Source organism: Pararge aegeria, chromosome 9, assembly GCF_905163445.1.
Source record: "Pararge aegeria chromosome 9, ilParAegt1.1, whole genome shotgun sequence".
In the NCBI taxonomy this organism is placed as follows: domain Eukaryota; kingdom Metazoa; phylum Arthropoda; class Insecta; order Lepidoptera; family Nymphalidae; genus Pararge; species Pararge aegeria.
In genome coordinates, this window is record NC_053188.1 from 8,276,036 (window position 1) to 8,289,045 (window position 13,010).

The following is a 13,010-nucleotide window of genomic DNA, read 5'->3' on the forward strand; positions in this document are numbered from 1 at the left end:
TGAAGAAGCGGTCACTTTGGACTCCTGACAGCCCCTTTACGACAAATGACAAAGCGAATGACTCTACTCTACGCATCAATTTTGTACAAATAACTTGAGATTATAATTATATGGTGCACTTATAGAGTTATAGGTTTACGGCCGTGCGTCGAACAAAGTACCCAAGGAGTTTGCCAATTTTGCAAGAGATGAGTTATTTTTTCAATTAGAAATATAATACAAAGGGTAAGCTGGGAGCCTATTAGTAAGACGGCGCTGTCCGTCCTCTCTGTCTGTCTGCCTGTCATGAACCGTGAAAATTACGACAGTCAAAATTGTAACCGATGATGTATTTCTGTTGCCGCTATAATGACAAAAACGATAAAAACAGGATAAAATTAAATGTTTAAGGGGGTTCCCATACAACAGACATGATTTTTCTAGATAATGGTACTGAACACTTCGTACGCAAGTCCGACACGGACTTGGCCGAATTATTTAAGTGCTATTTGTTATGGTCATTTTGACTTTCTTGACCAACTGAATCGGACCAATTAATTCATGGGGTTCAATCAGTTCGAATACACGTGTGGGGGCCCTCGGCTTGTCGAGGTGGGCACATGAGCAATCGGAGGTCAGGACTAGGCGATGCGTCGCTTGGGACTTGGTCGTTGCCCCCGACCGTTGCTTGCTTGCCGGCTTGCGGTGCTGCTGAGGTCTTCGCCCGGTCAGCGACCCGCTACAAGGCCGCCCGCATCATCCCCGCTTTCTTGGATTACAACTATATCCATCGCAAAATCTTACTGTCTATTTTGACCAGCAAATTTTATGTTAACTAGTAAGTACGGACCTAAAAAGAAAAAGGTAACTCTTCACTTTCTGTCAATGAATTGTAATCATTTGATAATAATTAATAAAAAAAAAATTAAATTAGTTCAATTGTAGCAAGGATATGAACACCTACCTATATTATCTTAGCGTTCTCTTTGCAGATTTGCATTATTTGAATTCGGTATGGAATGCCGTGAATATGAATGTGACGAACAGGTGCCATTCAAATTTTGTCATTATTCGACAATTTTCTATAATAATAGGATATGTAATTATGGTTCTAGGTAAAAATTATATTAGAGACATAACAGAGAAAAGATGTTCTAAAAGCTAAATATTTAAATGATGGCTAAAAACTGATTTCAGATCTGGAATTAGGCTATATCTAAATTGTATCAAAATACTTGTAATGTTTTTACGTTCTTGGAGATTTGTTAAGATTGTTTTTACCTACCGAAAAATTAAACAATGGCTCATACAAATAAAAAAATTGATATTATAGTTTTTGTCATTAAATAACTGCATCGAGGTAACAAGATATATATTACAAGATATAATATGGTAAATACTAAATAGAAGTTTTGTTATTAAATGAAATAATTCCGATATTTTGTAATGTACATATAGCAATGATAATGGTCAAAAATCCATTATAAAGTCAACGTACCTACCGACACGATTGTGGTAAATTTATTTACGCATTCAGTTTCCTTATAATAATTATTTTGAAGCAGCATAGTAATGTAACTAAACATTCGAAGTTTTTAAATATTCAGAACATAGTAAATAAATTAAAGTAAAATAGGTAATTCGAGTTAACCATTATTTCGTCGATAGTAGGCAATTCTTTTTAAAACGTCGTAAACATTCCAATTCAACAGGAACTCTGCGACTGCGAAACTATCAAAACGTTTGGTACTACTTGTTCAAGATCATCGAGAAATCTCTAGACAATCAGACTGTCTGAGTATCGCAATATAACATACATTTCAATCATAATATAGTTTCGATACCTACTCACCTAATATCGAATCATAACACATTTTATCTCTGCATCCACGTTTACAACTGACATATTTGTTTACATAACTGACAAGATGATAAATCAATTTATTATTGACAACCGCTTTTAATTTAAAGATTTAGAAGTAACATGCCAAGAAACAGCCAGTAAATAAAATTGAAATCTTACTAACACTGGCGGTTTCCTTCTAAACAGCATATCCCGACCCACCGCGTCACATCAACTGTTAGCGCTATTACTTAGTTTGGACGACTTCTACTGTCAGCGCGGGGTGATGGATGACATTTTCGACTAGATTTTACAAATCAGACTGGTAGATAGTTCTACAAATTATCGTGCTCAAACAAATAAAAAACTCTTCACTTTAGACAGATTTGAAAGTTTAAATTTTTGGATGTTTGTTACTCCTTCATGCCACAATGAGCATGGGCACCATCATAATACGACATATCGTAGCTATTGATTTTGGTTGTAAATAATATATTGAATCGTAGCTGATTGATGCATACCGTAGCTGACAAATACACTTTAAAATGTTATAGTGTACTTTCGAGGTATAATTACTACAGACCGCCAGAAAACGCTTTTTTTTTCGACGACTAATAATTTATAACTGAATGAGTGTGTTAATAATATTAAGACTTGTTCTCCTTTAACTAACGCAATAACTTTAACATGTCCGGTTATGTTTCAGTAAACAAAAATAACTATTTGTTTGTTACGACTCTGGATCATTATCAGTACTTATTCAACAATTCCAGTTACCCGGTATAGGAATAAGAAAGACGATGATTTGTACTTGTTCCACTACTGTAACTAGATATTACTGCTCAGTAAGATGCAAACTTACTTCATTCAATGTGTCAATCACAATGTACCACGTGAATCTATTATAGGCTATCTTACGCACGTGTCTTAGCATAATATAATATGTACCTATTAACTATGTAACAGTTCGTAAATACTAAGCAAACGTCCTCGAAGAATTAATTATATTACTAGCAATTTGCGTGCAACGCAATTTCTAACAGATTATTATATTATGAAAATAGCTGATGGCTGACATTTCGTTAACTTGCAATTTATGGGTACCCGTTACAATTCGGCGTGTTTAATGTCTTACGGAATTAAAGGGACAGAACAGACATTACTCATAAATTGGACTCAAAATAGCAAAAATATCTAACCTTATTGGATTCTTATTGGATTTTTTGGCTTATTGGATATTGAAAGTAAGGTATTTTTGCTACAAAGAATTAATGTAACTACTAAAATAATAACAAGCTTCAATAAAATTTTCCTTGCACCACTTAAACCTAGAGACAGAAATACCTTTATTTTTGTCCAGGTTTAGGGCCGTGTTTTATGTCAGTAATCTAATACCAGCTCGTGGTGAGGAAATAATTGCTGACTACTCCTGTGCCTCGGAGAGCACGATAAGCCATTTGTACCGGTTAATATTACCAGCATGTGATAATAGTTACTGAATCCCTCTGCTCATTAGGGCAGCGTGGGGGTACCTACGCTCAGAATCCCTCTGTCTCTTTATGTGCCCAGCAGTGGGACATTGCTGGGAGATGGGAGATGATGATGGTAACACCGAGGCAATATAATATGAAATTCAGACACCGTTATAATACAATTGATATCGAATGAGACCTTAATAAGCAAACGTACCGCTGCTGCTTGTAACGAGTTTGAAGCACCGTTATCTTTTGCGAACTAAATAGATTTTGGCAAAAAGTACCAAAAAAGATAATACCTACCAGGTCGGCATCTAACTTATCGAACGGTTGTTCCAATTTTCTCGGACTTTTTGTTTGACATAAAAAAAAACATTTTTCTTTATTAATGGCTATTCAGCGCTCTCGACATGGGGCTTACTACCTTTTTTAATAGTATAACTGTCTCCAGCGTTTCAATTTTTTTTAATATCCCCCTTTTGTTTTCCCAAGTTAACAAGAATCCAGTGTTCATCACCAGGTTATTTTTATTACTATTTATTTGTACATATACAAGAAAGCAGAAAAATGAAGATAGAAGTAGGATACAAAAGGCAGGTAGATAGCTTATCTCTGCAAAATTTAATATAGTCGTAATGCTGTAAGTGCACTAGGCAGAACAAAGAGGACTGCCTGTACAAATAACAGCTTCAAATTTTAGTGCCAATCGTGACATACTGGTGTGTCTGGAACTAATAACATATTTTCCTTAATTCATGAGCCCGGAAGCGGTGATAGCCTAGTGGTTAAGATTTTGGACTCACTTTCGGGGGGCCGAGTTGGAATCCCAGCACGCACTTCAAACTTTAATAAGTTATGTGCGTTTTATGCAATTTAAACATAGCTTATTTCGTCGGTGAAGAAAATCATTGTGAGGAAACCTGCATGGAAGGGAATGCCCGGAAATGGGTTGATATGATGATGATGATTATTATTAATTCATATTGTAGTTCTTTGGATATTTCTTTTTCAGTTACACACTTACGCGCCAAAATGGCAACAATCAATTGGAGATAAATAAATAAAGTGGTAGCAGTCTGTGGTAATGAAAATAGAAGTCAGTGGGCGGCGTCCACGAGTATCGACCAGAGCCCAAATGTTCATAAAGGTTGATTTTCTATTGCCGCAATATCACTGCACTGGGAAGTATGACAGAAAATAATAAAGATAACATGAGCCTAATGGTCATCCATTAGGCTCATGTTATCTTTATTATTTTATCTCACCTTAAAAAGATCACGTTGTTTGTTTCCTTGTTGATGTTCACATTAACACAATCAACGTATAATGCGTAATATTTCAAGAGCAAAGATAACGACCCCGTTAAACATTATTATCACTCTGTTGCGACCTGTGTCTATGTCGGTTGTGACTTCTTACTGCGCATTGACTATTTATAAGCTGATTTGAAAAAAAAAAATCGATCACTTATTATACACTAAGCTCTTTTATTCTTTCTTTTTATAAAATTCTTGACCGACCAAACAGATGACCCACCTGATGGTAACTAAGTCTGATGATAAATGGAAAACCATCGCCAATAAACACAGTAACTCTTCACAGGGCATACAAGCACGTCCTGCAAAATACCGCCCTGTGTCCAGTGGCGTGCACAGGGTTTTTACAGGGTATGCATAAAGAAGGAAGATGCTATAAAAAGGGTAAAATCCTTCGAACTTATTATTATTATTAGTTATACAAAAATTGTAGGGTAGGCAGTGCTTTTGTGCATGTATGAAGTGCACGCCACTGCCTTTGTCCATCAATTTGAGGCGTAGGTGCTAAGCGTCAGGTGCCTGTAATAAAACCGGCAACCACGACCTCCAGACCGGAAGAGAGCAATGTGACTTTAAGGCACAAATAATCATTGCAGTAATATAAATACGGACGAGCTCTGTCGCAAAAAGCTCTACTCCTACTAATTCCTTTATGCTGAACGAGGTCCAGCGGTGCTCGAGCATCATGGAGAGCCCCTACCTGTGTAAAGCACCAGTTCTCGGCGACGGGCGTGTTCCCGTCGTGCAGCGGGCTGGGCACGCGGCTGACCGCCATCCCGCCGGCGCCGTTGGAGGAGACGCGCGCCGACTGCGGAGCGGGCGCGCCCCCGCCCGACGCGCCACCGCCGCACTCGCTGCCCGCGCCGAGCCTGCAACCACAATGCTACCATATAGCTTCGGCCATACACCTACTGACACTGAGCTCGCCTTCTTCATACAAAACGCACTAATTGATAGCGACAGTTGTGAACTCATTGCAAATTTTATAAGTGGATAAAAGCTGGCCACCGTTTAGCAACTGTTAACCTAACTGAGATACGCGGAGGATGCTTCAAAAATTATAAAATTTGTATGACTTAATTTACGTAAAAGAGGATAAAAACCACAGGTCAACTTCGAATTCCATTTCCGGTGCTTTTATTTATACAAACAATTTTTTTTTATTTCAGAATAACAAGTCTCCGATTACAACCATATTATGATCATTTGAAGAATAATTTAACAGGCCACACATTTAAAAAAAAATTATAAGCAGTTAACAAGAAAGTTTATAGGAAATAGGCTATCTATGATAAATTGAGTATTTGTTTTCTGCGTCATTGAAGTCGATAATACCATTTCTGATAATAGGTAGATTGACGTACACGGTGATTGTTCTTCCTTAACGCCCTAACTAAGCAGCCAACCAATTCGATTTTTTGCATTGAGTTAGTTGAAAGGATGGAGAGTATCATAGGCTTCTCTTTACTGTCGGAAAATTAACGGTTCCCAAAGGGATTTAAAAAAAAATCTAAAAAACGCGGGCGAAAAACGCGAGTAACAGCTATATAATATATTATCAAGCTCTAGAACTTTTCTATAGAACTCCTCAGTCATATATCTTTCGACCGTTTTTTCTCCGACTTACGTTCCAAATCCGAGTACCACGTAAAGTTCTTTTCAGGTTAATATATAGCCTATGACAATCACAAATAATGTAGCTTCAATCCAGAGATTAGATCCCCGACAAACTTTACCTCTTTATAATATTAGTATAGAAATAAAGATTGTTAATCATTATTATTGTTCAGTGAGGGTAAGACGGACCGACAAATTATGAGAATTAATACGCTGTGTAGATAATCATAATTTCATCTCTATATATAAATATAAATACTTGTTATTTATGAATGCGAAAGTGGGTTTGTTTGTTTAACCTTCTTTACACGAAGCAATAAAGTAACAGCTCATAATAACTTTATTGAAAGCCTAATACTTATTTTGGGCGAGTAACATGGTATTTATTTTATTTCAGTAAAAATAAGATTCCAACCTTAAATAATGGTAGTTGTAAAGCTAGCTAGAAGAAAAAGGCTACAAAGCTGCCTTAACCGTATCCGTGGGAATTAATAAGTAAATATTGTTAGGTATGGTATGCAAAAAAATTCTATATATCTAAAAATAACAACCTCTTACAAATGATCCACAATAACGCATTTAATATCGAAAATAATTAAAATATCTGAGGTGATTTTCATTCGTCATTATTAGGTGTAGAATATTTATCCTTAAAAAAAACTCATTTTATTATCAAGCCAATTTTATGTAGATGACCTTGACCTTTACTGCATGTTATTTAAGACCTACACATATAGATAAAAACCACTGATAGATAGAAAAAAAACTATTTATACGAATTACTGCTTGTAATTACTATTAACAGTTATATATTTGAATGGGATAAGAAATATATTGTATATTATCTGTGGGACCATAGACAATGGGATAAGAAATATATTGTATATTATCTGTGGGACCATAGACAGATGCTCAGTTTGTGCAGACCTTAGTTAACGATTAAATTTGTAAAGTGACAAAAAAAACGGATTCTTTCCGTGGGTAAGTACTCGTTTCATGAAGTCATTCCTTAGAGAAATAACTCCTTTAGAATGTAAATTTTTTTTTGTGTATTATACGAGTAATATATTTTACTTCATAAAAAAATATTTTAAGCGACGTAAACGGAAAAAAAAAATTGTGCCTACAAAAAAAAAAGAAGAAAATATTTCATAACAAGCATTTTTTTTTTAAATGGAACATATAAAACAATACGTTGCAATTAGAAGGTATGTCAGTGACCTACTGGCCTAATGGCGATACTTGAAAATTCTCATGGAATAGAATGCAAGGCGAAAATGTAGCAACATCGTAATACGCCAATCAACAATCGCGATTTCGCATCCCAAATCTGGGCCGCGAACATTTTCATTCGTTCGTTCCAGTACGCGGACATCGAGCGTGGCCGTTACCGACCAATAACTTCTCCGTTTTAGAAGACTCAAAAGTTATTTAAGTTACTTTTTTTTGGTTTTTAGGTTTCGGTGTCGTCAAAATGTCGAGAGTATGTCGAAGTGGGACGGCACAATGCAAGACACCGCCGTCCTGCGAGACTTTCACGAAGTGTAGTTCGATTACCAAATACATGTTAGAATCTGTGTCAGTTTCATCACCGCACTGCATCCGTTCACGGCTCGCGTGCGGCGCCTTTGTTCCACGTTCAGCAGCTGTGTGCCCCGGTAATTTATTAGGGCGGACACGGCCTCCTACAAGCAACCTTATCCGGTAGAGGAGCCACTTAGTTGCGACAACTGTAAAGCATCTGAATGTCTCCAATTTCTTCTACCACGTTATTTAATTGACCATCAGACCAGTTTTATCAACATTTGATTTTAAAACTAAACAGTTGGGCGGGCAAAGGAATGGCGGAATTATGAATCTTTAAAATACGCCTACAAACCAAGTACCTATTAAAAAATTATATTTATTTTTGGATTGCGCGTGTCTTACAAATGTTTTTATTTAGAGCCATTTGTAATTATTTCCGAATCGAAGGCAATAAAAAACTATTTAAACGAAGTTGAAGAAATTTTCATGGGATATTTAATGTCATCGAGAGTATTTCTTACCCTAATCTCAACCGAATGAAAAAACGCAACTTGGTCAGGAAACGTGTAGGAAACCGCACAAGTTGAGCGTCCGCCTTTATTTAGTTAGGTGACATTCCTGATGGATTCCTAAATAAAAGAGTACTCCTATCACACTTTTTCATACGCAATGCAATGTAATGCAATATAAGATAGAAGATCTCACCTGGAAGAGGTATGCCAGTTTACTGAACTCATACCCTTAATCGATTTCTACGTGGAACGCTTAATCGCCTCAAAGCCTCTTCCACCAACGATCTATGATAATTCAAGATTTATAAAGATCCAAACTGAGCCGAACCGGGAATCCGTACTGATATGTTTGGCCTTTAATTAGGAAGTCCTATGGACAGGATACAGGGCAGGAAGCTCGTCAAGTATTATTCTTTTTTAATAAAAAGTTATCCTATATCCTATAATCCTTATTAATCGTTCGATTAGAGGCCAAAACACACAGTTTGTACACTGTTAACATTCTATAGTTAGTATGTATTTCCATGCCAGCAGTGAAATCGCTTAGAAATCTCGACAAGAGAGAGCAGAGTCGTGCTTATAAGGTGGACGGTAGTGGGCTATTGTGTTCTACATTTTTTAAATTACTTAGTCTTTATGCGTTCACAAATATTCTTAACTTTATGTTTAACTAGTAACTCGGTTCGGCTTCGCACGGGTATAAATTTATTCTTTGGCTTTAACTTGGTTGCAAAATTAGTATTTTTTTTTTACTCCTTAAATACTTATTATGTATTAAAACCATGCGTGGAAAAATATCTAAAATTGAATAAAAATCCGTTGAGTGGTTTAGAAAGAGTTATCCGATAACGACCAGAACGAAACAGGCGCCGAAAGCGACTTTGTTTTCTACTATATAGAGAGAGATATAGAGCTAATACCTGTGGCGTACACAGGCCGATCCGATCCGATGGTACGTACAGTCATTACAAAGAAATGGACTTGTTAAGTTTAAGTTTTAATTTTTTGACAGGGTTGTAGACTAAGGTATGTGCAAAACAGTTTTTGAAAAATTGATTCCTTTTGTATAATACCGTGGACGCCAGTGGTTAATACGCAGTTTCGTGCAAAACGGGGACAAAGGGAAACAGTTATTGTAACAAATGGCGATTAAAGTGTAACCAGTTACAGACATCGCAAAAACTGTCCAACGAATCAGTAATAAAAGTAGGCTACATTAATTTTATTAATCGGAGCGACCCAGAAACTAAATAGGTATGTTGATTGAAGACGTGCTGACGGAATGAAAGGATTAAAGGCAACAATAAATACGAAATAAAATAAATGTTTCTTTTATAACAAAATTACCGTAACTTTTACTAAAAAAATACGTGGCACGGCGTGTTCAGATAATAATAAAACCTTTACATCATCAAGATGTTAAAAAAATAATGTTATACAATCTTAAGACTCTACAAATCTGATACAGTTCATTTAGTGAAAGATGAAGTTATCTCAGTTTCATTAGATAAGTCATTAGACTTTGATTTTTTTTTAAATATTGCAACGTTTCACAAAATTTATAATCAAGCCGTGTATCTAAATCTAAAATATAAAATTGTAATGCGATAAATGCCAGAAAATATACAAGGACATTATACAGAAATAAACAAACTTTTGGCTATAATTCAGTCATAAGAATGTAAATGTCTCGATTTCAGAGAATAAGGTATTTCATCTTTCACTGAATGTCTGCAAAATCGATAATGAACAGCAGCGGCTTCAAACCACAGCCTTTCCTAACGCGGTCACTAGCCAAGCACAAAAGGAAACCAACTGAACTGCAGGGCTATTCTGTATCTACCTGTATCTAAAAGTTGCCATCTAATAATGCCCAAAGCATTATTATACATAACGTAATTGTATCTGCCAACCGAGTTGAAATAAACTCAGTTGGAAACTTAGGTTTGAGAATGCAAAAGAGGGATTTAACAGTTACTTGGTGGAAACTTTCAACAGTGGCTAGCAAAGTTTGGTATCAACTGAGATACAGAATCAGTCTACTGGCCTGGGATCAAACTGGGAGCCGATCGGATCAAACTTCCTGAAGTTCTATAAACAATGAAAGCTAATGAGCGTATGAAAACTGTATATCGAAGAAGTTCCACGTAATTCAAATTTAAACACTTCACACATACGGATTCATGGAACTGTTTTTGTACTAAGGTATTATTTTAGGTGTATTGTTAGGTGTTGATAAGATATCCGATATAAGCGATCTGTTCGAGGTCGAGTCACAAATTTGCCACTGTGGCAAGTAGAGCGGCCCGAACGACCTACATCTAGATTTCAGTTAACCGCTCCTATTATTGTTGAAAACGGCGTACCATATCACATAGATTGTGTTTTCCTTGTAAAGATTATATGTCTTATATGTTATATACGTTATATATGTTGCGGGTGATGTGTCCAATCGGGCAATATTCATAATGTTAATGGCTAATTCAAAATTCAATTCAAAATTCAAAATTCAAAATTCATTTATTTCAAGTAGGCCTAATATAAGCACTTTTGAAACGTCAAGTCTGTCTGTTTGTAGTGATTCTACCACCGGTTCGGAAGGCAGATTCTACCGAGAAGAAGCCGGCAAGAAACTCAGCAGTTGCTCTTTTCCAACATCAACAATTTACATTTTGCATTTTAACATTCATTTTTCTGTCTTGTGAGAGCTGAAAGCGGAGCCGGATGCTTGCAAGCAACCTTGTCATTAAATTATAATTGGGTTATATGCAACGCATGTGCAATAATTTCAGAGTTTTGAAGTTTGCAAGGATAAATTTACTTTTACTAATATATCAATTAGTAAGTATTGTTTAGGGGTTTCGGTAAAACGGATCTACATCATCAACCTATTACCGGTCCACTGCTGGGCACAGATCCCCTCTCTGTATGAGAAGGGTTAAGGTATGACGAGTGAGAATTGGTAGACTTCACACGCCGTTGAGAACATTTTTGAACTCTCGGGCATGCTGGTTTCCTCAAGATATTTTCGTTCACAATTAAAGCCAGTGGTATTTAATGCCTTGAATTAGAAACGCACATAACTCCGAAAAGTTAGAGGTGTTCGGGATCGACCTGGCTCCCCCGAAGTGGAAAGGAGAGCCTTACCCAATAGGCTACACAGCTCATATAAAATTTATAGTCTTGCATAAATCCTAACAAATACCTACAATAAATAGCAAAGTGTACGTCTGTTAGTTACCTTTTCTCACAAAAAAAAATCTCAAAGTATTTGGCATGTACATGTACTTATCTTTTTTTTGCAGAGACTTTTTCCTTAGGAAAATACTATGCTCTACATAAAACAGGGCATGTTTCGAAGTCGAAGACCCCGCTAACTGATTTTTACACATGTAGGAACATTAAGATACACCTACGTTAGTAAAGGAGTGGTTCATCTCCATATACCATATAAGATACATACATTAAATATAGTATGTATAATTGTGACATGATACAATAGATGATAATGTAGGTTATCTTGTATTTTAACATCAAATAACAGCGTTTAAGCAATATGTACTGCATTCCCATGGCATGTGAACGCTTGATTCTGATGAAATATTAACCATCTATTAATAATAAAGTTTTTTTTTTGTTCTCTTTCAAACGCGCTTATCTCTGGAACGACGACCAATCGGCTTTGAAAAATCTTTTAAAATATTTTTACAATAGCCTAATTTTTGAAGAAGGTTTATAAGATTTTTAATATATCTCTAAAAGCCCGAGGAGCCATGAAGTTAAAGTAATAGCGTGGGCAGACGGTATGACGCGGTGGGTCGGAGTTTATTGTGTAGAATAACTTAAGTTGTACGCCGACAAAATCACGGAGAACCGTAGTAGCGGATAAAGAAACAATCATATAACTATCTTAAATTTTGCGGTGCTATTACTACCCACTTAGAGCCCAAAAAAGGCAGCAAAAATAAAGGCCAGTCTTTTAAGTAATATTCGATTAAAAAAATAATGCTATTAGATTTAACCGTTTTCGTACATAAAGTTGAACAAAAAGAGTAGGTCCCGGTAATAAAATATAACAGATGTTTTGTTTTATTTATCAGATCTTTATATATTGCTGTATGATATGATTAAAAGGAACTCTTTGAATGATATTGCAACTGATTAACTAGACGTAAAGAAGGTTGTAACAAAAAAAAAACGATTTCTAGAAAAAATGTTGTACCTACCAATTAAATAATTGTATATATAAAACAAGCTTGAATACTATGTGCACTAGCATTTTGATAGAAAATGTGGATGTATCCCGATATACTGAATACATCTGCGTAAGTTTTTTAAAGGTACAGGAGTTAATTATGTTGCGTGATGGCGTAAACAATTGATATTTATGCAATTGAAGCCATCATGGTTGATTTGCTCACATTTTATAAAGAGATCCGTTGTATGTCTCCGAAACTTTTCATAAACCCGTTTCGAACACAAAAAATAATTTTGCAAATCCGTCAATAAATGACAGACTGAATAATGAATGAATAATGTATGTTCGGAATAAACATTACAAAAAAACTTTTACGTAAACCGTTTTTAAAGAATTCGGTTAAAAACAAGAGTTTTAAAATAAAGATGCTTAATTAAGGAGTGAAATTTATTTTTAAGCATTTTTTAATATACGGTTATTTTGAAAAGTCAACAACCGACGGAGCTTGAGCAATCTCCGTGGCGCGTCTCATTGGTCTCCCGG

At 35.8% G+C, this 13,010-nt stretch overlaps 1 protein-coding gene across 5 annotated transcripts in view; it reads right to left on the reverse strand.

The window, feature by feature from the left end:
- Positions 1–13,010, reverse strand: part of LOC120626151 (protein roadkill) — an 80,920-nt gene that overhangs the window by 13,613 nt on the left and 54,297 nt on the right. For all 5 annotated transcript variants that reach the window (XM_039893475.1, XM_039893477.1, XM_039893476.1 and 2 more), the window contains one exon: positions 5,314–5,482. In XM_039893475.1, coding sequence (XP_039749409.1) covers positions 5,314–5,388 — 75 coding nt within the window. In that variant the 5' untranslated portion in view covers positions 5,389–5,482. The remainder of the gene's footprint in view (positions 1–5,313; positions 5,483–13,010) is intronic.